The sequence below is a fragment of the Onychomys torridus genome, chromosome 8 (genome assembly GCF_903995425.1).
Source record: "Onychomys torridus chromosome 8, mOncTor1.1, whole genome shotgun sequence".
In the NCBI taxonomy this organism is placed as follows: Eukaryota; Metazoa; Chordata; class Mammalia; order Rodentia; family Cricetidae; genus Onychomys; species Onychomys torridus.
Window position 1 is genome coordinate 71,157,055 of NC_050450.1, and position 27,382 is coordinate 71,184,436.

The 27,382-nt window shown below is 47.0% G+C and overlaps 2 protein-coding genes across 8 annotated transcripts in view; both read right to left on the minus strand.

Annotated features, from left to right (window-relative positions):
• The window catches only part of Rffl (ring finger and FYVE like domain containing E3 ubiquitin protein ligase), a 74,142-nt gene extending 70,053 nt beyond the window's left edge, over positions 1-4,089 (minus strand). The window contains exon 1 of one of the 4 annotated variants that reach the window (XM_036197435.1): positions 3,966-4,089. The gene's annotated coding sequence lies outside the window, so the exon portion shown is untranslated. Of the gene's footprint in view, positions 1-3,590; positions 3,927-3,965 lie in introns of those variants that run through there. The other 3 variants (XM_036197432.1, XM_036197431.1, XM_036197433.1) reach the window with 3 other exon arrangements.
• An 876-nt stretch (positions 4,090-4,965) lies between these two features.
• Positions 4,966-27,382, minus strand: Rad51d (RAD51 paralog D). 4 transcript variants are annotated; one of them, XM_036196536.1, is made up of 12 exons: positions 27,102-27,382; positions 26,725-26,786; positions 26,429-26,547; positions 21,266-21,347; positions 20,889-21,023; positions 20,288-20,383; positions 17,803-17,805; positions 16,763-16,853; positions 16,596-16,666; positions 13,280-13,447; positions 6,948-6,952; positions 4,966-5,575 (listed from the first exon to the last, which is right to left on the minus strand). In XM_036196536.1, the coding sequence occupies exons 1-12, from the start codon at positions 27,181-27,183 to the stop codon at positions 5,407-5,409; spliced, it is 1,083 nt and encodes a 360-aa protein (XP_036052429.1). In that variant the 5' UTR covers positions 27,184-27,382; the 3' UTR covers positions 4,966-5,406. The 4 variants fall into 4 exon arrangements, with proteins under 4 accessions (XP_036052429.1, XP_036052430.1, XP_036052431.1 ...); XM_036196537.1 differs by lacking the exons at positions 4,966-5,575; positions 6,948-6,952; positions 17,803-17,805 and adding an exon at positions 12,415-13,112; XM_036196538.1 differs by lacking the exons at positions 4,966-5,575; positions 6,948-6,952; positions 13,280-13,447; positions 17,803-17,805 and adding an exon at positions 12,415-13,112.

Here is a 27,382-nt window from a genome sequence, read left to right on the forward strand (position 1 = left end):
TGTGACTAAAACTTCCTGACAATTTACTAAGCATCCATTAATTTCAGTAAGGGCTTCAGCCATGAGAAATAAAATAACCAGTATGTTGGTTTTATTTTAAAATCTTACACAAAAGCCCCAGGCATCCCTGCCATCCCACACTGATCATAACTACATTCCACTAGCCATTCAAACCTCCAGTTGTTTCCACATTATCGTTCATTTGTCCACTCAGGGGATAAAGAGAGCTACTTTCACCAAAAACCCTCCCTCATGACTCCCAGTAGATAATGCAGTAGAGGGGCCTTGCTGTAAAGCAATGAATATAAAAGTCATAAAAGCTTTTTGTTTATCTGTCACAACTAGATGGACTATTCTAGCAAACCAAACATCCCAGAAAATATCACGATGTTATCAGAGAGACGGCCAATTTACAAAGAATTCAGTGCATCCCATTTCAATTTTTAAAATGTTAAACCAGGAAGGGGGTGGGGTGGGGGAGTGGTGCACACCTTTAATCCCAGCACTCGGAAGCAGAGGCAGCAGATCTCTAAGTTTGAGGCCAGCCTGGTCTACACAGCGAGTTCCAGGAGAACTGAACAACACAGAGAAACCATGTCTTGGGGGAAAAAAAAGTTAAGAAAGCAGAAGTGAACTCCAATTTTCAAAGTTCCATAGGACTTGATGTATGTTATGCTTTTATTGTACATATTTATATACTTATAAATACATACATTCATATCAATTGAATACAACAGTGGTTCCCAAACTAGGCTGTACCTCAGAAGCAGTTGGAAAGCCTTTTGGAAATCAGATGGTTTCAAAATGTAGGTCATCATTCAATGAATCAAAACCTCCAAGAGGTGTGGCCCTGAGATCAGCAACTTTCAAGAATGCCTGGGTTACAAACGGAACCTCTCAAGGAGTGGCTGACTTCTGGAAACTCCTTACAATAAAACAAAGTTGAAAGCTACACTGAAAATAACATGACCTTCCTTTGATGGCTCAGGAGACTTCAGGGTTTCCCAGTACCACTGGGTCAGCACTCACCAACACTGACTAGTCATTGTACTGGCAAAACCAGAAAGTAAGGAAAAGTTTTACACAGATTTCCTAATGGCAGAAAGCTGGAAAAACCAGCTTCTGTTTTACTGTCTGAGTCAAAGAGCCAGGCTTCTCCCAGAAGAAATGCATATTTGTATGCTTGCTTTGTAAAAGGGAAATGTTTTTAAAACACGCAGGACTCTTAACCAACTGCTTAGCTCCACTTCTGATGTAAACAGGCTCCAAAAATGTGGAATATTCTTCAGCCTGAATAAAAGCAGAGGAGGAACTTCGTGCCATCTTATGGAAGAGAAAAGATAATGGGTTTAGACTAAGATCAGCTTAACAGAATTAGTTGTGACCAACTGTTCAGAGTCCAGCAACTGTTAAGTCCTGGGGACAGGGCGGGCTAAGGACAATAAACACAAGAGGTCAATTCCTACCTATCTGAGATGACCTTTATGTAAGCCTGAGAGCCCAGTTGGTTTTAGGATTTTAAAATTCCACGACTAACACAGTCATAAAAAAAGAGAAAGGAACTGGAACATTTCCCTGTTGCAGAATGGGAGTCTGTGCCTGCATATGAAAAGATCGCCCTTACAATTGCCCAATCATTCTTCCATAGACGTCAGGTAATTATCAGTAGCCAAACAAAGATAACCAAGGAGTTATGGCTGTAGTTCCTTGGTACAGTGTGTTGACTATGTGCAAAGCCACTTCAGTTCCACCCCTTACCAGACCACCATCTCTCCAGGGTGCTAATAACCAGCAACCATCACCTCCATCAACTCCAAAAAACAAAACAAAACAAAGCAGCCCCTCCGTTGAGACTTCACTAGCAGCCATCGGAACCATCTATCCTCAGTAAACTCTGAATGAGACTGCAACTCTAGACTGTAGAATCCAGACTCCACAGCAGTTAATCTTTCTCTGTCCTCCCCACACATAAACGCATTTGCACAAGTTGGGTGTCAAAGTCCCTCATCTGCCAGTAAAATAGCAGGTGTATTAAAGACTCCACCTCCACGATAGGAATAAAAACCATGTTCTGAGCTCCCTCCCCAACATTCCTTACGTTTATGTAGATGGTGTCAGAAAGTAGCAGGTAGCACCAGAGCCAGATGTGGCTGCACTGAATTTCACAAGGCTCGCTGATGTACTTGGAAAAGAAGCCATCTTTTTGTTAATGCTGCTGTTTGTTAAACTAGTTCATGAAATTCCCTTTAAGAGGCATTTCTATTAGATGGTACTAAACGCTTAGGTCGACTGGCTGGGTGACTAGGGAGCCTGGGAAGAGTTACGCTTTCTGAGAAGTTTCTCTTTTTTGTTAAGATTTTAGCAGCTGGTTAAACTGGACTTTGCAACTAAACAAGCATTAAAGTGTGTGTCCGCTATCACATGGGCTTCTTTGAACACCATCAAGTTACTAGTTAGACCCTGCCACACCAATCTGCTCCTGTCCTCCACACTACCCACCCGTTCTCAAAGGCAAGACTACCTATAAACAGCCAGGCGGTGGTGGCACACACCTTTGATCCTAGTACTCAGGAGGCAGAGGCCAGCCTGGTCTACAGGGTGAGCTGCAGGACAGCCAAGGATACACAGAGAAACAGCCTTGAACCTCCCCCACCTCTCGCCAAAAAAAAAAAAAAAAAAAAAAAAAAAAAAAAAAGGAAAAAACAACCAAAAACCTGAAAATAAATACACCACAACTTTTGAACGGTACTCTGAATCCAGAATTAGCAAATATGAAAAAAAAAAAAGTTTCAGAAACATTTGCCTGCCACTATTTCTTTGAATGTGAAAGAATGTGGGGGAGGGGAAGGGAAGAATAAATAAATTGCCAGAAAAGAAATATCATGGCCAACTTCAGTCCTAGAACTCTAGAAACTTGGCCCAGGACCAAGTCCCCTCCCATTCCTAGAAAAATGCCACAAAACTCTAACAGCCTTGCCACATTTTAGTACACTAGACTGTCACGGCGAGACACAAGGCTCTCAAAAAAGGGGACAGGGAAGTCTCTTGGTTCTTCAAGACACCAGCCAAAACATGCAGAAGGAGCTTACTGCTTTCTTAGAAGGCCACATGCACCCTGGGGTGTTTGTTCAAGGCCTTTAACCAGGGTACAAGTGAGAGTTGAGGGTAAAGTCCCATTTCCGAGCTAAAAATAATCTTCCTCCGTGGTGGACAGAGGGGAACGTGGTACTCTTCCTTGATTACACAACCAGCACCCACACACATACACCCCCAAAATGACAGCCTAACACAAAAAGGAGAAATTAAGCTGCGGTTCTGTCGTTTCTGCCAGCCTCCAATCAAGCTCTGAGCAGACAGATGCCAGGAAAAGCTGCGGGCTCCCCTGGTCTACCCAGACTTCCCCCATGCCGGGTCAAATGTCTCCTGGGCAGCCGGCTGGAGAGGGGCCCCACTTCCCTCTGAGTCTCGGTCAGGGCCACGCAGTGGCGACCCCACACACACCTCGGGAACAGAGGTCGACCCTCAAGAGGCAGACAGCCGACCCTGGCAGGGAGGAGGGGAGAGCAGCAACCCCAAACTTCCCATCTAACCTCCAAACTCCGAATCTCCAGGGTCCTCCCGGAGGAAGGGAGCCAGTGCCGCCGAAGCTCTGCCTCAGTTTTCTCCGTCCTACAGAAATGCATCCTTCCCCCCGGGGCAGGAGCCAGCAGGACCCGCCGGGCTCTTACGACACTTGTACACAAGTTGAGGACACACGTCCCGGGTTACGGCGCACACTGGCGAAATGCTTTGCGGCACTTTCAATGGGACAGGTGTAGGGTGACCTGGCGGCGGAGAGCTCCTGAGACGAAGGGGCGGCCCAACAACCGGGGCGCAGCGGGAGCCCCCACACCCCCGGGAGCAATAGCCTTGGGAGCAAGCATCGTGTCCTCCGGCCCGACCCGCCGCGGCCACCGCCTCCTCACCTGCCGCGGACGCTGCCCGGCCGCACCTGGGAGGGCAGAGGCCGGATCTGGACCGCGGCCACCTAGGCAGCGGAGCTGCGGGGACGGCCACCGCCGCCGCGACTCCCGGGCTGAGGGGCGCCCGGGTGCGCGCACCACATCCTCACACGCGCGGCCCCAGGAAGTCCACCCCCACCGACCCGGCTCTCCCGCGGCTCGCCGTGGGCCCCGCCCGTCCTGCGTGCGGCCCCGCCCGCCCCACGTGCGGCCCCGCCCCCGCGGGAGCGCGCCCCGCTCCGCCCGCGCCCGCGCCACCATAGAGAGGAGTCTGGGCGCGCGGCGGTCTAGAGCACAGCTTCCGCGAGCGCCCTCTGGCGGAATCCCGGCGGGCTCGGGCTGCAGGGCCCGGAGGGAAGCCCGGCTAGGTGTGGGGTCCAGGGTTCGAGTCTTGGCTGAGTCAATCCACACACCCCGATGTGCGTGGGGTGACCTTGAGCGAGTCTCTTAACACCCTCAAGTTGCTTTTATGTTGAACCCTTGATTTCATGTTTCATTGTACCCGACAGATGACAGTTTTCCAGTTCATGGTGGAAGAAACCCAGACTCACTCAATGTATTAACTCACTTGGAGATGTTAAAAGGCAAGTCTGTGAAGCATCATAACCTTCGCGTTCCTACTTTCGCGTTAGGAAGGCGGGGACTGAGCCAAGAAAGGCCGCAGTACAATAAAAATGACTGCTGGGGCCACCCAACCATCACTCATCAGCTGTGCGCCTTTCGACAGGTATTTAACCTTCCCGAACTCTTTCCCCATCCCAGGAAAGCAGGCCGGCCGATTAAATGAGCTGATGCACAAAGGCCTTAGTAAAGCATGAAACACCTAGGTAGCATAGGGTATCATTAGCCAGTGATCTAAGGAGATGCCTAGTCATGGAAGTCATATAAATGCTAATTCTTCTGCCTGGTGTCTAGTGACATCATGTTCTCAGGCTTCAGGTTCCTATCACAGACCTCTCAGAGATTTCCTGAGCAATTTGTGTTTTTACTTATTCAATATTTTGGTGCTTGGGAGTTTTGTATCGACTAGGCAGGTGCTCTACCACAATAGTGCTCTACCCCTTGTATTATTTTAAAATAAGGACTATCAGAAGGGAGCGGGAGCTAAAAATATTATTTATCCATATCAGGCTGTCACTTTACAAGTGTTGTTACTGTTTCCAGTTCTCAAAACAGCCCAGCAAGCTCTGTACTGTTATTTGCTTGTTATCAAGAAGGGTCTACATTTTCAGTAATTTTCCCACTTTCACACAGAAAAAAGCAGAGCCAGGAAGTGAAACCATTTCTCTCTCCAACCTGAATCCACGGGGAGCTCCGCCTTCTGGGGGCCCCCTGCACCTGAACTGAACTTCCGTGCCTTCCTCTTGCCTGCCTGCCTATCTCTGCAGCTTCGCTTTGCTGCAGTTCACCATTTGCTGCTTCTCTCTGGGCTTTTTCTTCCACAAAGGCGTTTATCATCTCCTTCCTTCTCTGGTTCCTGGCCCTTTGATGTGCCAACATGGTTCACCCTCTTGTGTTTCTGAAATGGGTCTGTGAGCCTTGCTGTAGGCTCACATACTCTCCACCACATTCCCCTCCTCCGGATATGAATTATAGCCACAGATATATAATGGCATATAATAAATCCAGCACAGAGGTGAGATGAGACCCATACCTGGGATTCTTTTTGTTAACTTAGCTCACAAGCAGAGTGCCCAGTTCTGAAAAGGAGTGCACTTACTCCTTTAATTGGACTCAATAATTAAGGCCTGGATTCATGGCATCCCATGGAAATCCTCTTCTCAGGGCCTTCTGGTCCATATTATGGCTAAATCATCCGAGTGCTGCTAACTAATGGGCGGATCACTGGAGCGAGGCCTCGGAGCTGCATTTACCCACACCCCTCCTTTTTCCACCTTCGCGGCGTTATCACCATCACTATTTTTCATCTTTATCGTGCCCTTCCGCAGAGGCATTCAATAATGTACCCATTGTGCAAGTAATCTGAAATCCTTTTCGGCGAGCAATAGTATTTAGTAGTAATAAAACACTAATTTGTCTACCAAGTGACATATTTATAGGAGCTGTTTACTTTGACATATTTTTATTATTTCTACTCATTTGCTAAGTACTTTCCAATACATATTTATGAAGCACATGCCTTTCCCCAAACAGTACTGAAAAAATAAATCACATTATTTCTTTTATTAGTAGCACAAGGCTTCTAAGTCCTAGTGCCCTGATTTCTGTGACTTCTTGCAGGATCCAGAAGAACTAATGGTGATTAAGCACCCTACTATGTGCCAGGCTCTCCGTGAAAGGCACTTTCCATAAATCACCTGTTAACTCCCCTGAGATATGCATTTTACCAGTAAGGAAAATGTAACTCTGTACAACATAGATTTTTACCAGGAAAACACATTATCTTCTCTGAGGAACTCTGCCAGAAAGAGCACAGTAGGGTATTGAGCCTAGATCTTTCTTTGATTCCAAAGTCCTAAACCACCATCCCACCTTACCAGTCACAGACCACTCCAACATCTCAGGATACTCCATAAATACAGTCATAAAATCAGTCAGGCATGGTGGCGCATGCCTTTAGTTCCAGTACTGGGGAAGCAAAGGCAGGTGGATTTGGACAGCGAGGGCTACACAGGGAAACCCTGTCTTGAAAAAAACAAATATATATATATATTCCCTGTAAAATCTAAGGTATTCATGATAAAGCTATTCCCTAAGAAGTCAGCTGTGTCCCCCAGAGTGAGTACAAGAACTGTACCCATTGGCCTCTAAAGGGAGTGGTACTAATGGGAGGTGTGGCCTTGCCGGAGGAGGAGTATCGTTGTGGGGTGAGCTTTTAAGTCTCCTATACTCAAGCTACACACAGTATGAGACCACTTCCTGTTGCCTGTGAGTCAAGATGTAAGAACTCTCAACTGTAAGAACTCTCAGCTTCTTCTCCAGCACCATGTCTGCCTGCATGGTGCCTTTCTTCTTACCATGACGATAATGAACTAAACCTCTGAACTGTAAGTGAGCACCCCAATTAAATGTTTTCCTTTATAAGAGTTGCTGTGAGAGGAAAGAGATGGCTCAGTGGTAAAGAGCACTGACATGTTCCAGAGGACCTGGGTTCAATGCCCAGGCCCTCCAGTGTTTGATCATGCCAGAGTTTAAAAAAAAAAAAAAAAAAGAGTTGCTGTGGTCATGGTGTCTCTTCATAGCAATAGAAACACTAAGACAGAAGTTGGTACCGGGGACTGGGGGATTGTTGTGATACGCTGGACCATGTTTTTGTTTGGAGTAATAGGGACTTTGGGAGTTTGGGATAGGAAAGCAGTGGGATGCTTTAAGCACTGCTTTAATGGGCCACAGTAGTAGGAACATGGAAGACAGTGGTGCTAAGAGTTATTTGAACTGTGGAGTCCTGGCTAAGAGGTTTCAAAGGAGAAGAATATTTAACATGTTGCCTAGACATCGATCTTGTGATATTTTGGTGAAGAATGTAGCTGCCTTTTGTCCTTGTCCAAAGAGTCTGCCCGAGGCTAAAGCTGGTAGAGAAAAATTTCAAAACAGCCTAGGATAGTTTCAGTTGTGTGGTTATTACAACTCTGATGTAAAGATTTATAATGAGCCGGGCGGTGGTGGCGCACGCCTTTAATCCCAGCACTCGGGAGGCAGAGGCAGGCAGATCTCTGTGAGTTTGAGGACAGCCTGGGCTACCAAGTGAGTTCCAGGAAAGGCGCAAAGCTACACAGGAAAACCCTGTCTCAAAAAACCAAAAATAAAAAATAAAAAAAAATAATAATAAAAAAAATTTTAAAAAAAGATTTATAATGAAAAGGAGCAAGCTGAGCAAGGTAAATTACAAAATGTGAAATTTGAGGAGAAAAGGGGCACCAGGAAGGAGAATAGAGCTAAGTCCTGTGTTCATGGAGATAAACAGATTAAGAAATGGTCTACAGAGCAAGTTCCAGATCAGCCAAGCTTAGGCAGTATAGAAACCATTGAAAATAGAAAGTTGGTGAAGATGTAATTTGAATAAGGGGGGCCATGTCCAGCCCCAGTAAGCAGCAGAACTTGGCAGCTTTGGCCACGTAGTGATGGAGTTAAGGATAGAAGAAAGGGGATATGGAATTTGTGATGAAACTAAAGAAGCCAAGTTCTTCCTCTAGTGTCAGATAGCAAGAAAAGAGCTGAGACCAGTTAGTTGAGATGTCAAAAATCCTACTCCTTTACAGAAAGAGAGGAGAGAAGCGTTAATGGTGAGTGTGTTTGTCTGTGTGTACAAAGCTGTTGTACTAGCTATTAAAACCAGGACCGTAGACATGCCAGACAGAGCTCTATTACTGAACTACACCTGGCTGATAATATACCTTGCTCTCATTAAAAACAAAGGTGTAGATGGATTTTTCTTAGGGCCACCAGGGCACACACACACAAAAAATGACACGGAGACTTACTCTTAATTATGAAGACTGAGCCTTAGCTTAGGTTTGTCCCATTAGCTCCTATAACTTAAATTTACCCATATTTTAAAATCTATGTTCTTTTACATGGCTCAGTTACCTTTATTCTGTACTGCCCATCCTGCTTCTTCAACACTTCTTCCCAGAGCTCTCTCTGTCCAGAAGTCCTGCCTATACCTCCCGCCTAGCTATTGGCCATTCACCTCTTTATTAAACTAACCACAGTAACACATCTTTACACAGTGTGAAAGAATATTCCGCAACACAAGGGACTGGAGAAATGGCTCAGTAGTAGGAGGATTTGCTGCTCTTGCAGAAGACCCAAGTTCAGTTTTGGGCACCTACTTAGTGGCTCACAAATCTACAACTCCAGTTCCAGGGGATCCAGCACCTTTTTCTGACTACCATAGGCACCAGGCACATACATGGTACATATATCCACATGCAGAAAAAACATTCACATACATAAAATGAATAACTCTTTTAAAAAATAAAATCAAACAACAAAAGCCCATTGAGTTGGCACAGACCTATAATCCCAGCACTCTAGAGGCTAAAGCAGGATTGAAGGTTCAAGGTCTCACACGGTCAAATTGGCCTCGAATTCAGAGATCCACCTCCCTTTGCCTCCAGGGAATTGGGATTAAAGGCATGTGCCAACATGCCTGGCAAGATCAAAGCAACTCTTATGAAAGAAAACATTTAATGTGGGCTTGCTTACAGTTTCAGGGATTTATTTAATCTATTATCATAATGGCAGGGAGCATGACAGCACACGGGCAGACAGGGTGCTAGAGACGTAACTGAGAATTCTATGTCTGGACCCACAGGAAGCAGGAAGAGAGAGATACAGGGCCTAGCATGGGCTTTTGAAACTTCAAAGCCCACCCCCCAGTGACACACTTCCTCCAACAAGACCACACCTCCAAACCTTCTCAAGTAGTATCACTCCCTAATAACTAAGCATTCAAATATATGAACCTATGGGGGCCATTCTTATTCAAACCACCACAACATGTGTATAGACATAAACATATTTATATGGAATAATATATCTCATTCTCATTTCAGGTGTACACAGACACAGAGAACTGGACAGCTGAAACTCCACCCAGACACCCCCATGCCAGCATACCGTGAAAGCCTAGCAGGCCATGCGTGCATCTAAATCCTTATTTCCTCCCCGCTCACATCTCAGGCATGCACAGCGTGCTGTTTTTCAGCTTTATCCCCCGCTAACCCTTCAGCTCTCTTGCGCACACATGCTATCTGCCTTCCTCTGGAGCGTTTGTCATTCTCTCTTCCCTGGGGAAAATCAGAAAAAGCTGATCAAGTGGGTCTCTGATCTCGCTTTTTACGGCGAGCTCAGCTGAAAGGGGGTTGCAATGTTCAGCCTCAGCTGTTGGGGCAAAATATGAAAGAGAATTTTGTTAAAATATTTACATATTTACAGCTGAAGGCAGCAAGAGGTTGAAAAAAGAGAGTCTGGCATCGGGTGGATTCAAGTTTAGATTCCCATGCTGTCGCTTAAGAGATACATGTCCTAAAACCTCAGTGAGCTCCGTTTAGTCTGCAAGATGAAGTGATTGCCAGTGCCACTCGGCTTGTGCTAAGCCCACCTTGAGTCCTGGGTTAACACACACACACACACACACACACACACACACACACACACACACACACACACACGAGAGCCGGATAGACTCGCCATTGGATGCAATAGGTCCACCTACTGTCTAGCCCGCCCTTACCCCTCCCAGTCCATTTTTAGTAGGCCCACAGCAGGTGCCTCAAGAAAGCTAAGCCGGAGCCCCAACTCCATGGCTGTGTCTTGGTTGGTCTGAGCCCACCACTGAGGCACCATTTCCTTTTCCACTACTGAACTAGACACAGTGCACGAGGCAGTTCTGCGTCAGTGAGATAGGAAGCTGGTCAAGCAGTCATTAGGAGGAAGCTGGAGTTTTCCTTATTCTTCAAAGGACACAAGAAGATGATCCCTTTCCTGTCCATAGGTACTGTCATGTCTGGATTCATGTTCAGAGTGGCTGCAGCCAGGTTTTAATGAGGGCAGCAAGCTTGAAGACAAAACCAACACAGAGAATGGGGAACAGAGATGGAAAGGCCCTCTGTTCTCCACATTGGGCCACTGCATCAACCAACCTTGGCTTCACATTATCAGGGATGAGTAATCTTCCTTATCACTGATGCCTCTCTAAGTGGGATTTTGTTACTTGCTATGGAAAGCAGCTTCAATAATAGATGGATCTTTTTTTTTTTTTTTTTTTTTTCTCCCTGACAGTCTCAGAAAGCTCAACCTCCTGACTTAAGGCCACCAAGCACAAGCACCCAGTAGGTATTTAACATTTGGTCTAATTTCAAATAGACATACGATGACCTCCTTGTATCAAGGTTAAAAAAAGCCAATAAACTGTGGGACCCAAAGACTACCGAGATCAAGGAGGAAACAATCTTACATTGCTCTCTTCATTTTTTCTAGTACTGAGGATCAAATCTAGGGCCTGTGCACCCCTAGACCACCGTCTAAAATTCATTAAAGCCCACGCCTTCACAAGCTCCCACAATGTGGAAAGAACAAGAGAAGATCACACACAGAAGGCCTTGCATTCTGTACAGGAATTGTCACATTTCTACTTGGAGCCTTGGGTTCTCCTCTGCCTGCCTCTGCCTCTCGAGTGCTCAGATTAAAGGAATGTGCTAACATGCCTGGCACATTTTCTTTTATTATTACATTTTTATTATTATGTGTGAGGGGGCATACATACGCCACACAGCATGTATGGAGGTCAGAGGACAATTTGCAGGAGTCAGTTCTTTATGTGGGACCCAGGGACTGAACTCGGGTAGTCAGGCTTGGAGGCAAGCATCTTTATTTACTTAGCCATCTCATTGGCCCTAACTATCAGGTCTTGTAACTCTGGTCCCCCTTTCCTGCAGCTAAGACAAAACTAATCATACAACAGGCTCTCTAACCAAGCGTGAACTTCCTGTAAAAAATGTGGCCCATAAACAATCTTGATCATTTCTTTACTCTGCCTTTTATTTCCCATTGCCTGGTACCATCCTCCCCTCTCAGGCAGAGTTACGACTCTCAGATGGATGGCCACAGTGTTGGTAACAGACAGAGGGTTGTTTTATTCACTAAGACACGAGGCTGTGGTACAGCTGGCAAGACGAGAGGTGTAATTATACTGCATCTTAGAGCCACCAGCAATGAATTTCTGTATAAAAGACGAGATTGGCCATGTATTATTTATGCCAGCATCAATTTTCCCAGCTGGCTCTATTTACTGTGCAAATTCTCCTCTGTCTGTTTATGGGTTAGGCCATGGTTCAGCACCTCTGGTTACTCTAGACTGAGGAAGAGCACCACAGGGCACCATGCATATGAAACAAGTGTCTGGTTCAGTGGAAACAGGTCACATCCTTCCTCCATGGTAAATTATATCCCTGGGACAGCAGTGAGCTCAAGGTCTTACCTAACAGGCTGAGGTATGCAGGTGTGTGAAGCCCAGTCAGCAAGCAGGGAAGAACTCTCATTCTCTGGGAATCCCACGGCAGGAACGAAAAAACAACCTTCTTGGGGGAAAATCTCGTGGCTCTAGGGTTCAGAGGACTTGCTTTTTATTTATTTTAATTTTAATTTAATTTTTTTTTTTTTTTTTTTTTTTTTTTTTTTTGGTTTTTCGAGACAGGGTTTCTCTGGGTAGTTTGGGTACCTGTCCTGGATCTCACTCTGTAGACCAGGCTGGCCTTGAACTCACAGAGATCTGCCTGGTTCTGCCTTCCTAGTGCTGGGATTATAGCCGTGCACCACCACTGCCCAGCCGAGTTATGTATTTTTTTTTTTTCTTTTCAAGACAGGGTTTCTCTGTGTAGCTTTTCGCCTTTCCTGGAATTTGCTTTGGAGACCAGGCTGGCCTTGAACTCACAGAGATCTGCCTGCCTCTGCCTCCCGAGTGCTGGGTTTAAAGGCGTGCGCCACCACCGCCCGGCGAGTTATGTATTTTTAAGAGCAGGGCATACATAAAGAGCCTTACATTTCTGAGGTTGTTTCTACTGAGTAACTCAGACAAAGGCAGTCCCATCTTGCAGGTGGGAAAACAGAGGCCAAAATAAATGGGAATGGGTGGAGCCTTTGCCAAAATAAATGGGAATGGGTACAGCGAAGGCTTCCTGGGTCAATTACTGTGAGAGGGATGGTGACACACAGGGCCAAGAAGCTATTCATCCAGTCACTACTGTGTTTGATGTCCCCAAGCTAGATTGACCTCAACCTCCACTGGAAACATATGGTGGACACAAAGGAAGAAAATTTGAGGCCACAATGGACTACGATGGACTTCTAGGTCCTCCTCCCCACTCCACACCTCCCCACAGCAGCATCCTCTGGCCAGTGGCTCCAGGAGATCCCACAGCGTGAGGCTGAGGAAGCTGAGGCTTGGCTTCTGACAAGCCTGAGATGTCTGCACTGCCCGGTCCCCCTGTGGCAGTGGGCAGCAGCTGACTGAGAAAGAATGCTGTAAGGGCCTGGGAGCTGTCCTTTTCCCAATCAATAGCATCACGTCTGTTTGGCAGGCAATTCCAGGCTCTGCTCCTCAGTCCCCAATGTCCCAATGTCTATCACCTCCTGCAGACCTGTTGGCTGGAAGGAGAGACACCAGAGAAGGGCTGGTAGAATTAAGCAATCTAAGTGATCAGCTTTTGTTTCAGGGTTTCAGCATCAAGGAATCCTTCAATGAGATACCAGCGGGCATGGAAACCACCCTCTCCAGGGCACCAAGATCCCTGGCGTCCCCTGGGTTGGCTCACCTGGCGGGGAGACTTGGTCAGACACACCATGCGTTGGCTGCCACCTAATGTTCCAGCCCCTTCAATGACATCCAGGAGAATCCGGGTACTGGGCACAAAGCTCCAGGAGCGTCCCAGAGCAGGTTTGACTCTCCTACTATCTCTGTCTCGGGTCAAGTGGTTGGTCACCTTCAGAAAGGGACACAGATCCATGATGGTAGTACAGAGGACACCTGTTCCTACCACTTCATTTTACAGACAAGAAATCTGAGATTTCTGACTCTCCCAGGTATTATAACTTATAGCTAAATCTAGAGCTACATCTCAGAGCTCCAGATCCGCACCCAGCTTTCCACAAAGTCTCAGTGCTTTGGGCCTACCACAAAGCCATGGGGCACCTTTATTCATTCTTTCCTTAAAGTGGAGCTGGTGCTGGACTTGGGCCTGCCACAGGCATCCTAAGACCAGTGTACTCAGCCGTTGGTGTCTGGAGTGTGTTGTATGTGGGGAAAAAAGAAGGTTTATATAAGGAGTCCCATTCTAGGACTAGTCTTAAGCAAGCCAGCCACAGAGACCCACGCCACAGCCTCCTGATGACAATAACTATGGCTCCTTCCCTATAGTCCATGTCAGAGACTGGCACCCAAGTCCCCATAAACACTCAGAAGCCCAGAAGCCAGGAGAGGAAGGTCCAGGACCTTGCACTTGAACAAGAGATCAGGGAAATCAATTCTTTCACACTGCCTGCAGGTGCACAGATTAGTGAAATACTTCCTTAAAAGGGGGCAATGGCCTATCTAGACATTTCAAATGCATATAGTTGAGTGTGGTGATGTGTCTGTGGCTGACGTAGGACTAGGACTTCAGTGTAGGAGTTTGAGGCCAGCCTGAGCAGCCTAGTGAGACACCGTGTCAAACACATAGAAGTAACAGGTAGCCCCGGCTCAATAATAGACCCCTCAAACTCCAGCACTCAGGAGGCAGAAGCAGGTGGAACTCCGTGAGTTCAAGGCCAGCTTGGTCTACAGAGGGAGTTCCAAGATAGCCAGGGCTATGTAGAGAGACCCTGTCTCAAAACAAAACAAAACAAAACAAAACAAAAAGGCAGGAAATATGATGTACAGAGTTATGCATAAGAGTGCTTGCTGTTAGGGCTGGAGCAGTGAGTGGTTCAGCAGCCAAGAGCACATGCTGCCCTTGCAGAGGACCACCTTCTGTTCTTACCATGGAGCTGTTTCCTGTCCTGATAGAAGCAGCTTTTTAAGTCTGCATACTTTCCATAAAAAGATAAAAAAGCTACTGGGTGGTGGTGGCACACATCTTTAATCCCAGTACTTGGGAGGCAGAGGCAGGCAGATCTCTGTGAGTTCCAGGACAGGCACCAAAACTACATGGAGAAACCCTGTCTCGAAAAACCAAAAAATAAAAAATAAATAAATAAATAAAAAACCTTAATATTATAAGATTCAAGTTGTTGGAGCTGGAGAGATAGCTCAGAGGTTAAGAGCACTGGCTGCTCTTCCAGAGGTCCTGAGTTCAATTCCCAGCACCCACATGGTGGCTCACAACCATCTGTAATGAGATCTGGCACCTTCTCTGGCATGCAGGCAGAATACTGTATACATAATGAATAAATCTTAGAAAAAGAAAAAAAAAAAAGATTCAAGTTGAGCCGGGGAAGTGGTCGTTCACTCCTTTAGTCCCAGCACTCTCGAGGCAGAGGCAGGCGGATCTCTGTGAGTTTGAGGTCAACCTGGTCTCCAATGTGAGTTCCAAGAAAGGTGCAAAGCTACACAGAGCTGTCTTGAAAAGAAAAAAAAAAAAAAAAATTGAAGTTGTTATCATTCTCCACACCCAAGGAGCCATGCTCATACTTCATCTCTGTAAAATCCTTTTCTTTTGCATATGTGTTTATACAATATGGCATGTTTAGCCAACTTTCAACTTTCTTTTTTTTTTAAGATTTTTTTTAAGACTTTATTTTTATAGTTGGGCAGTGGTGGTGCACACCTTTAATCCCAGCACTTGGGAGCTAGGGGCAGGTGGATCTCTGTGAGTTGGAAGCTAGCCTGGTCTACGGAGCAAGTTCCAGGACAGCTAGCGCTACACAGAGAAGCCCTGTCTCAAAAAACCAAAACCAAAAAGTAACATCTCAGGCCATTTTCTGTGTTCTTTTTTTTTTTTTTTTTTTAAGATTTATTTATTATGTATATAGTGTTCTGCCGGCATCTGCCTGTATGTATGCCTGCACACTGGAAAAAGGCACCAGAACTCATTATAGATGGTTATGACTCACTATGTGGTTGCTGGGAATTGAACTCGGGACCTCTGGAAGAGCAACCAGTGCTCTTAACCTCTGAGCCATCTCTCCAGCCCCATTTGCTGTTCTTACATAGACCCTTTTTTTTTCTATTTTCATTATTGAATGAAGAAAAATAAAATAAAAAGGGAGGCCATGACTGCTCCTAGGTGTGGGTTGAGAAGGTTTATTTTAGATAAAAGGGAGAAAACAGCCAGAGGCATCTGGAAGGGTCTAGGGTAGACATGACCAGCAGACTAAGCAGGGTCATGTGAGGAGAGACGGGGAGAGAGAGTCAGGGAGGAGCCACTGCCCAAGAGAGGCAGCCTGCGCCAAGAGATTGGTGTAGCAAAATGGCTGAGTTATATAGGCACCATCTCGGCCATTTGTCCTGGGTTTGAGACCTAACAATTACCATCTTTTTCAGTTTGTTCCAGTTTGGTTTTATTGAGAAAGGATCTCATTATATATCCCAAACTACCTTGGCTTTGAGATCCTTGTGCCTTAGCCTCTGAGCACCAAGAGCAAAAGCATGCGCCCCTATACCTAGTTCTTTACATAGATTCTTTAAGATGGCCATTTTGTTTTATTTATTTATTTTTATTTTTTGGTTTTTTGAGACAGGGTGTCTCTGTGTAGCTTTGCTCCTTTCCTGGAACTCGCTTTGGAGACCAGGCTGGCCTCGAACTCACAGAGATCCGCCTGCCTCTGCCTCGAGAGTGCTGGGATTAAAGGCATGCGCCACCACGGCCCGGCTAAGATGGCTATTTTAAAGCAAGACATGGGGGCACGTGCCTGTAATCCTAGCACTTGGAGGCTTGAAAAACCAAATCAAACAAAACCTGACCCCCCAAAAAAAACAAGATAGTCCCTAATTCCTGTAGCTATTCATGGTCCAAATACTTCTCTGACCTGTGGAAGCTGAGCTCTGTGCTCTGTCCTCTTCCTTAAGGGCTATTATAGTTCTAAGCTGACATTTAAGAGAAACAGAGTGCTAGCTACAATTAGAAATGATGTTAATAGGAAAAGCCTCCTCACCATCACTGCCACACCCAGCTCCCGGGCCAGGATCTTGAGCTCTCGGGCCAGCTGCATCATCAAGGCCAGGCCTGGGGGAGGAGGAAGCAAGAGATGCAGCAAAGGGCAAAGGACAGAGCTGGGAGGTGAAGTCCCCACCCCGTCTCCGGGCTCTCCTTCCTACTGACCTTCCCTTTGTTGACCTCCCAGAAGTGGGGCGACCACTGCAGTGACAGAATCCACAATCACAACCTTCACAGTGCCTGAAGAAGCCGTTGCCTGTAGGGATGGGAAAAGCAGGTACCATGAACCAGTGACCTCTAGGGGATGCCCGGGGCAAGCTCCTCTAGAAGATGGAGGCCAGTGAGATGGCTCAGCAGTTAAGAGCACTGGCTGCTTTTCCAAAGGTTCTGAGTTCAATTCCCAGCAACTACATGGTAGCTTAGAACCATTCGTCATGAGATCTGGTGCCCTCTTCTGGCCTGTAGGTATACATGCAGGCAGAACACTACACATTAAAAAAAACCAACCAAACAAACAAAAAACATAAACAACCTTTCCTAGCCAAATCCAGTACAGGCCTCACTGGAGCACCTTCCCTGACCTCATAAGCATAACAGACTCCACTGAGGATTTAGTAGACAGAGCGGGTTTAAGTCATAGGACAACACAAACTCTCCATTCAGGAATCCCCATGCAAATTCCAATGGCAATCTCCTTACCCCCAGCCTACTGTTAGCCCCTTCTCCTCTTCTCAATCCCCTCACAGCTGCTCACTTTTACTTAAAATTCCCAAGATGCATTTGCTCTCCACTGAGGAACCCAGGGCCTGGGGCATGCTGGGAAAGCATTCTACCTGAATTACAGCCTCTGCCTCCTTGTCTTCTTTTGTTTCCATCCCCTAGATTTTACCTCCTAAGCCCTCCTCTCCCACAGCTACCATGGTTCCAAATAAAGGCAACTGTTTCAACCAGGCAGTGGTAGTGCATACTTTTAATCCCATGAGGTAGAGGCAGGCGGGTCTCTGAATTCAAGGCCAGCCTGGTCTGCAGAGCGAGTTCCAGGATGGCCAGGGCTACACAGAGAAACCCTGTCTTGAAAAACAAACAACAAATAAAGGCAGTTGTTTCTCTAAGAGCCTGATGCCATTTCTCTGACCATAATCTGGTGTCCTTCCACACATGTGACCGTGGTCCTAGCATCTACGGACCTAAGCTGTCTTCCACACTTCCTTCTTCTCTCCCTTACTCCTCAGATCCCGATTCCGCTACATGTGTTGTTTCCATTTGCCAAGCCTTGGCTATTTGGCATTTCCACTCTGCCTTTCGTGTATCTCAGTTCTAGCCTGGAACTGTGCGCCAGTCTTCCAGCCTCTGACTCTAAGCCTGTTACCAATGCATCTAAAAGAGGACAGCAGAAATGGGAGAAGTTAAAACCAACCAGCTGAGGCCCTCCTCAGCCCTGTCCAGCTAAATGGGACAGCAAGACCTTTGCTTCTTTTGCTGAGGACCTGGGTTTGATTCCCAGCAACCACAAGATGGCTCCCAACCATCTGTAACTAAGTTCCAGAGGAATTCAATGTCTTCTTCTTGCCTGCAAGGGCACCAGGCAAGCACACCATGTACATACATTCAGACACACAGAATACAATTTTAAAACCTTAAAAAAAAAAAGCCAAGTGTCATTCAAAATCTCCTTCTCCTTTCCTTATAAACATTAGTCTGAACATGTTTATGTACTGGGTAGAAATCTCCTGACATCAGTGAGTATGGGCCCAGTGCCCAATTCAAGATACGTATGGAGGTAGAGGATTTGCTTTTGGTTAACTATGGCTGGGGGGATACCTCAGTGGCAGTGTTTGGCTAATGTGTATAGGCCCTGGATTAGATCCCTAGTGTCACAAAAAAGAAAAAAATTATATTTATTTATTTTCGTGTGTGAGGGTGTGTGCATGTGTGCATATATTCATGACCCAGCCTTGGAGTCAGTGGACAACTTGCAGGAGTCGGTTCTTTCCTTCCACCACGTGGGTCCTGAGACTCGGAACTTGGATTGTAAGGATTGGCAGCAAGTGCCTTTATCCAGGAAACATCCTCACCAGATCCTTATCATCACAATTAAAAAAAGAAACCTGGATGGGGTGGTGGTAGTGCATGCCTTTAATCCCAGCACTTAGGAGGCAGAGGCAGGAAGATCTCTGTGAGTCTGAGGCCAGCCTGGTCTACAGTTCCAAAATATCTAGGGCTACACAGAGAAACCCTGTCTTAAATAACAAAAACCCAAACCAACCAAAACAAAAACCAAACCAACCTGGCTAACTCTATGGAAAAAGAAGGAGTCTACTAGAAGTCCTACAGTATGTTGCTGCTGCTTCTTCCCCTTCCTCTTCTTTCTTCTTCCTCCTCCTCCTCCTTCCCCTTCCTCTTCTTCCTCCTCCTCTTCCTCCTCCTCCTTCCCCTTCCTCTTCTTCTTCCCTCCTACTCCTTTTTTTTCTTGTTTTGTTGTTGTTGGTTTTTTTGAGAGAGGATTTCTCTGTGTAGCTATGGCTGTCCTGGATCTTACTCTGCATACTAGGCTGTCCTCAAACTCAGAGATCCACCTGCCTCTGCCTCCCAAGGACTAGCAGTAAAAGTGTGTGCCATCACCACCCAGCTATGTTTTTCTTCTTCCTCTTCCTCTTCTTCTTCCTCTTCCTCTTCTTCTTCTTCTTCCTCTTCTCCTTCTCCTTCTCCTCCTCCTTCTTTTTCTGAGAAAGGGTTTCTCTGTGTAGCTCTGCACCTTTCCTGGATCTTGCTCTGTAGACCAGGCTGGCCTTGAACTCATAGAGATCCGCCTGCCTCTGCCTCCCGAGTGCTGGGATTAGAGGCGTGCACCACCACTGCCTGGCATGTTTTTCTTCTTAATTAAAGGGAAGAGATAAAAAAAAAAAAAAAAAAAAGGCATCTATCGCTTACTTGCTTGAATATGGAGCACATGTGTGCTTGGGGCTACAGCAGCCACTTGCCAATTTTGAATTGAAGAACAGGAGAATCGGACACAGGACTCAGTGCCAGCCTCCAGTCTCACAAAAGATAATCAGATTGTCTCAAGAATCAAGTCATTGTCTCCTAGCCAGATGTGGTGAAGCATACCTTCAATCTCAGTACTCAGGAGACAGGGCAGGGGATTTCTGTAAATCCCAACCAGCCAGGCTACATAGTGAGACCCACCCCCTTCTTTCTCTCTCTCTCTCTCTCTCTCTCTCTCTCTCTCTCTCTCTCTCTCTCTCTCTCTCACACACACACACACACACACCCACACACAGCACACAGTCTCTCTGTCTCTGTCTCTCTCTGTCTCTGTCTCTCTCTGTCTCTCTGTCTCTCTCTCTCACACACACACACACACACACACACACAGACACAGGAGTTTTCCTAATTGATTTCAGCAAGTAATGCTGAGGTGAAGACAATATAATCCTCTACTCAAGGAGCTCACTGTCGTACAGAGCTGGAGAGCCTGTAAACAAGGAAGCACATGAATTATGAATTAAGCACCAAGGAATTCCACCTGGGGCATGGGCAGGTGTGGGGGGAGGGAGGGCTGGCAAACACAGCTGGAGATGTTACACTGGACACACGCATTCCAAATAGTTTGCGGTAGGACACCTGCCGCAATACAGACAACACCTGGCCAGCTGGGAAAAGAAGAAACAGGTAGCTCAGCCGGCTCACCTGCTGAGTCATGGTGCCCCGAAGGTCCTGCAGCATATCCAGCATCTGGAAGATGTCAAAGGCATGCACCACCTGTATCCTCTGGAGAGCACCTGCCTGAGGGGTGGGAAAGAGAAGCAGGGATTTGGAGAGGGGATCCAGGAAAGCGATAAAGAAGAATTACCAAGCTGCAAAGGCGAAGAGGCACTTAGACACAGTGCTGGCATCCAGAGTGGCAAATGGATTCTGCCTAATGGTCTGGATCTCACTGTGGTTACTACCTGGGTGCTGAGCTGTAAGACGTTCAGAATTCAGCAGGAAGGACAGATATGATTGATTAGTGATGCCTGCCCTGACAAGAAATGGGCTGGAAACATAGATGCAGGTGTTTGCCAGCTCTGATTTACGGTATTCGAGGACTTGGAAGTTCCTGGAGAGTCAGTGTGGGTGGCATCCAAGCTGGGGTGATGCTGTTAACACAAGCAGCTCTAAGAATGCAGAGGACTCTCCAGTTTCAAGAAATGATGATTCCCACAGATGGTGTACGTTCTTACAATGTTAAAGAGTCATGAAGTCCTCTAGCATCAGGATTTTAAAGGAACCCAGCCATTTTGCCCCCTACCTGTTTGTCCTCATCTTGGGTTCTAGCCTGTAGTAGTTGGAGGAGGCGGGATGCTGTCATTCCTCCATTGGAATCAACATACAGTACATTCTGCTGCAGGGTGTGGGCCACATTTGCAGCCACACAGAGACATACCTTCAGAGACAAGATGGGGTGCTGAGTAAACCTAAGCCCTTGGAGAAGAGGGAGTGCCACCAGTTTCCCCACCACATCCTGCCCAGATTCCAACAACACACACTGGCAAAAGCCATACCCATTCTCAGCACCCTTCTGTTCTGACCTTGCAACCCACAGGGACACCTGCAAGAACTCCCCAAGGAATTCAGGACAGTGCACCCATCTCCCCCGACTCTCCCTGCTGTTGGCCCCAAAGGTACCTGGGTTTTTCCGCTACCTGGGCCTCCTACAATTTCAGTCACCTCCCCCGTATAGAGGCCAGCATCAAGTAGTTTGTCCAGGCTGATGGTAGAAGAGAGAAGCAGGGGATGGGCAAAGAGAGGAGAGAAGAAATTGAATTAAATTTGCAGATAAATTCAGGAAGTAAGCTGGGCATGGTGACAGATGCCTTTAATCCCAATATCAGGGAGACAAAGGCAGGCCTCTGTGAGATCAATGGCAACATGAGACCCTGACTAATATATATATGTTTTTGGGCATATATTTGGGGAGAGAGCCTAATGGTAGAGTACTTGCTTATCAGATGCAAAGCCCTCAGAGTTCAATTTCTAGTATGGGGGTGGGATGTAGGTTGGGGAAAGTTGGCATTCACTAATATAGAATCTTGTAATCCACGACCACAGAAATTCTCTCCATTTATTTGGGTCACCTTTGATCTTCTTCATCAGCAATTTTAATTTTCAGCATACAAATTATACACAGGCTTTGTCAGACTTAGACCTATGTATTTCATTTCCTTAGATGCAACAGCAAATGGCATTGTGTTTTTAATTTCAGTTTTCACATGTTCATTGTGAGTTCAGAGAAATGCAATTGATTTTTATGTGTTGATCTTGTATCCCCAGACCTTGCTAAACTCGATTATTAGTTCTGGGAGTTTGTAATTATTTTTTATTTGCTTGTTTTTTTGCCTGCCTCCCTCATCTGGTAGGAGCGCCCTGGGGGCAAAGACTGGGTCTTTATCCCTGTTGTGTCTCCAATATTAGCACACAGAGCCAAAAACCCTGAAGGCACACAGTAAATGTTACTGCAAAAATTAAAAGAATAGTGGCTAGACTGTCAAAACTCTGGCTGTGGAAGCCTTGAGATGAATCTTAAAACACGGCCACTTCCTAACCTCAGCTCTGCCCCTGAATCAGGTTACTACCCTCCACGCAAGGCCCAAGATGAGAGCTGAAGTTTCTGTGTTGCAGTCTGGACCAATGCCCGACTGTCATGCACCACCCTTGTTTTCTTTTCTTTTCTTTTGTTTTTTTGAGACAGGGTTTCTCTGTGTAGCTTTGGAGCCTGTCCTGGAACTCACTTTGTAGCCCAGGCTGGACACGAACTCACAGATTCTCCTGGCTCTGCCTCCCAAGTGCTGGGATTAAAGGCATGTGCCACCACCCTTAACTGGGCAATAATAGCCACAGACTGCAAGCCTCTGAAGGGGTTCCTCATGACCAACCATGACCTATGATCACATGACAAGCAGCAACCAGTCACCACCCTACCTACTTTAACTCCAGGGACCACAGGTTTCTGCCAGTCGAAATGTGGTTCTTACTCCAGCCCTGTGGCTTCTTGGAATAACTGGGCAAGCTCTGGGTCTGTTTAATAAGCATCTACTTAATAGATCCCCAGCCTCTGCTTCTGAATCCCGTTCTCCCCGAGACACCGGAAGCCCAGGTCCATTACATTAGTTCCTCTCAGTGTGTTCTCCCAGGGTGGGCCCCAGATCAACAACATCAGCAACACAGACTCTGTTAGACCCTGCTTCTGAACAGAGTTCAAGAACTACACCCAGGTGGGGATTGGGATGGTGGCTCAGTCAATAGAAGTGCTTGCAAGGCATGGGGACCTTAGTTCGAGCCAAAGAACCCACTAAAAAAAACTGAGCAGTTGGCTCCCAACCAGCCAGGACATATGGCAGGACACCTCTGGTCCTGCATTCAGGAACACATTCACACACAAATACATATACATAATTATTAAGCTAAAATAACTTTTAAAAAAGAAAAAAAGACAGCTGTGGTTGTGCACATTTATTGATCTATCTATTTATTTATTTATTTTTTGTTTTTCAAGACAGGGTTTCTCTGTGCAGCTCTGGCTGTCCTGGAACTCACTCTGTAGTCCAGGCTGGCCTCAAACTCAGAGAGATCTGTCTGCCTTGGCCTCCTAAGTGCTGGAATTAAAAGTATGCACCATCATGCTCAGCTAAAATAAAATCTTTAAAAAAAAAAAAAAAGCCACCACATACTGGGCTATGAGGCTCCACCTGCATGAAGTACTTCCAAATCTGCCTCCCAGACAACTTCCCACCCGTGTTTCTTTCTTTCTTTTCTTTTTTTAAAATTTATTTAACTTTATTTTATGTGCATTGATCCGAAAGTGTCAGATCCCCTGGAACTGGAGTTACAGACAGTTGTGAGCTGCCATGTGGGTGCTGGGAATGGAACCCAGGTTCTCTAGAAGAACAGTCAGTGCTCTTAACCACTGAGCCATCTCTCCAACTCTCCAGCACCTCCCCCCACCTCACTTGTGTTTCTACCCCTGGCTCCTTCCACTGCTTTTGAAGTGGAGCACCCTGCAATTAAATCCCCTGTTACCTCTGATTATATAAATATATGTAGAGGGACTCCAACCAGGGCTGCCTAAAATGCAGGGCTTTCTCCCCATCTTTTCCACTGAACTTCCCATCAGCTTTCTTCCAGTCACTCAGACACCTTGCCTTATGTTTCCTGGAGACCTTATTCCAACAGAGATGAACAGACAAAAGCTCCGGCTTGCAAGGCCTAACCAGTCTCCCCCATCAACAGCATTTCCCCTAGTGTGCCACATACTCTGCCGCCCTGAAAAGATTTACACTGAGCCTCAGCACCCCAAGACTCACAACAAAGGACCCTATTTAACGGTTTAATAAGATATTAACAGTCCTAATAGGATAAACAACGGTCAATCACGCATTTCACTAACTTTGACTTACCTCCAAAGTTTCAAAGTTTCAAAGTTACATCCACTATGTAGATGCAGCACACTGTAGGGAAGTCTAAAAACCTAGCAAATCACCTTTTACTCTTCCTGCCTACCACCCTGTCTGACAGGAAAGTCTCTTGTCACAGCTCTCTTTGCAACATGTCTTCCACCATCACAAACCCTGGATCAAATTCACACAACCCATACCAGCAACACCAGATCCCTACTTGACCTCTTCTGAACAGCCCCATCCATCCTGCACATCTCTGCCCCATGGCCTGCAAACGCTTTCACAGTGGCCTCTCACCTCCAGGTATACATCAGAACAGTCCAGCCAGAATGAAGTCCTTAGACACAACCTCCAGTGCCCAATCTACCATCTCATAGCTACAGGATCCTGAGCCGGTCCCTGAACCTGAGTCCCCATTTCTTCACATACACATCGATGATTTCAAGGGCAGTGAACTCTCATTAGGGGTTGTGAAGGACAAACGGAATACATGCCATGAAATGCTGAGCACAGTGCCAGAGTCAAGGTGAGCATTCAGGGCAAGCTCAGTGGTTGTGATCTGTCAATGCCAAGGCTACCTGCGCCACCCTGAGTCCTCAACCCCACCTACCCCATGATGACCGCAGCTACAATCCTGCCAGTGTACCTTCTCACTGCTCATTGTGTGGATGCTGTTTTTGTTTTTGTTTCTTTCAAGACAGGGTTTCTCTGTGTAGCTTTGCGCCTTTCCTGGAACTCACTCTGTAGACCAGGCTGGCCTCGAACTCACAGAGATCCGCCTGCCTCTGCCTCCCGAGTACTGGAATTAAAGGCGTGCTCCACCACCGCCCGGCAGGATGCTGTTTTTATAAGTTCCCTGGGCTCCAAAGCCAATGTGCTTCCTTGCTGTACTCACTAGTGTCCTATATAGACTAAACACCATACTTAAGAGTGGGAGTATTGCCTCACTCATACAGACAGCATCTGCATGCATCTGGCACCCAGTAGGCACTCAGCCAATGTTTGATGGATTGCAAACACAGACCCCCAACCCACAAGAACAAGCACCAGACTGTGCAGACCTTGCCAAGAGAATGTGTTATGGAAACAGCAAGGGCCAGACCAATCCAAAGACCTTTGTGATGGCAGTGTTATTCATCAAACTCCACACAAACAGGCCAGGAGAGAGGTCAGGCTCGCTTGGCCAGAAAATGCCAGTTGTTTTCCAATTCTTTGCCAGCCTGAACCACAGGGCATAATGTAACTGCTCTTTTCAGGGAGTGTGCATGCTCCCGGCTGCTGCCTCCTATTGCAAAGGCACCAGGCTCAGGATTATATATCCCTGGGCTCACCTCTGCCGGCCCCTCCTCTTAGGCTAACCACAAAGGAGGTCATCTCTTTTTTTTTTTTCTTTCATAGCTGAGGATCAAATCCAGGGCCTTGCGCTTGCTAGGCAAGTGCTCTACCACTGAGCTAAATCCCCAACCCCAGAGGTCAACAATCTCTAACAGTCTATGGCAATGGTTCTCAACCTGTGGGTCATCACTCCTCTGGGAAATTGAACAATCCTTATACAGGGGTTGTGCATGTCAGATATTTACATTACAATTTATAACAGTAGCAAAATTATAGGTATGAAGTAGCAACAAAAATAATTTTATGGTTGGTGGATTGGTGGAGGAGTTCATCACAACATGAAGAGCTGTATTAGAGGGTCACAGCATTAGGAAAGTTGAGAACCACTGCTCCAGGGTCAGACCTTAGGTTCAGACTCCCAGGAAATCTCAATCCTGCCTTGAATCCTGAAGTATCAGGGACTCTACTGAAAAATGGGATATTATTGACATCTTGTGTTTTAGGGCAGTGGCTCTTCACTGGGAAATGTTGGCTCCTAGGAGATACTTAGTCGTTTATCTGGAGACATTTTTTGATTGTTATAACTGGGGACAGGAGATGTGATCCTTAGGTGGGTAGAGCCCAAGGATGCTGCTAAATGTCTCTCAATACAGAGGCTATCCCTACCCCAGCAAATGACTACTTGTCCCCCCCAAGTGTCATTAGTGCTGAGGCTAAGAAGCCCTTTCGTTTTACTCTAAAGAAAAAGAACTCGGCAGGCGATGGTGGCGCATGCCTTTAATCCCAGCACTTGGGAGGCAGAGCCAGGCGGATCTCTGTGAGTTCGAGGCTAGCCTGGTCTATAGAGCGAGATCCAGGAAAGGAGCAAAGCTACACAGAGAAACCCTGTCTCGAAAAAACAAAAATAAAAACAAAAAAAACAAAACAAACAAAAAAACACAAAAACACCTCAGATGCCTCTAGGTTCCTTGACAGCTCCAGATGCCCTCATCAACCCTGCCCTTCGTAGTCAGCATGGGAAACTAGGCTTTCACCTTCTTGCCCAGGTAAGCATACAAACCTTCCAATGCCGGTGGACAGGATAGCAGTGGAAGTCTTCAGTTCCTCATAGAGGTCTGCGCCATTTAATGGGAAAGCCGAGAACTGTGCCAGCAATACCCTCCTCAGGGCAACCAGGGCCTGCCAATAGGGCAGACACTCAGTCTCCAGAGAGCCCAGACTGTCTGGCAACCAGCTGCCCCGCAGAGCAATCCAGGTCTAGCGCCCCCTTATCAATTTCGGGGAACTCTGATCCTGCAGCTTGGGGACCCGCTCTAGAAGATACCTTGAGATGGAGCTTGCACATCGTGAGCTCACCTTGTAGGACAAGCCACACTTCTGGGCTACCTCCTCCAGGTTAGCAGCTGCCAGGTCCGCCACTGGAAAGAGACCAAGTGCAACTGATTAGCAACAGGAATGACTTAGCCACGCCACGGTTGCCTTTTCCTCTGTTGGGAAACGGCGTTAAGGTCTTAGTCTACTCCCGATTTCAAGTACGCAGGACCTGATGCAGGACCCGGCGAGGAGCCCAGCACACAGTAGAGCCCTGTCTGGCTTGGCTCCCGAGAACCCGGCCTCCCCAGGGGGTCAGAGTGTGGCCGTCCAGTTAGAGGGAAGCGCCCTGCACAGTCAAGACTGTGGCGCCAATCCCGGTGGTCGTGCCCATGTTGTGTGCTACGAGCCCAAAAGATCACCTGTCTTGATCCTTCGGCCTTTCAGAAGCTGGACGATCTCCTCGGTGAGGCCGGGGCACAGCCCTGCCCTGAGCATGCCCATGTTCCCTGCAAACCTGGGACGCCCCGGGGTCTGTCTGCCACGTGGGTGCCCGCCAACTCCCCCACAATGGGGGTCCCTCGGTTCCACTTCTGGAAAGGGTCCTGATGCGCCAGCGCGGGAGGAGGGGACGGGGAGAGGATGCAGGTCGGGGTGAAGGACACCAGCCCTTCCCGACTCGCAGGACTCCAGCACACTGGGC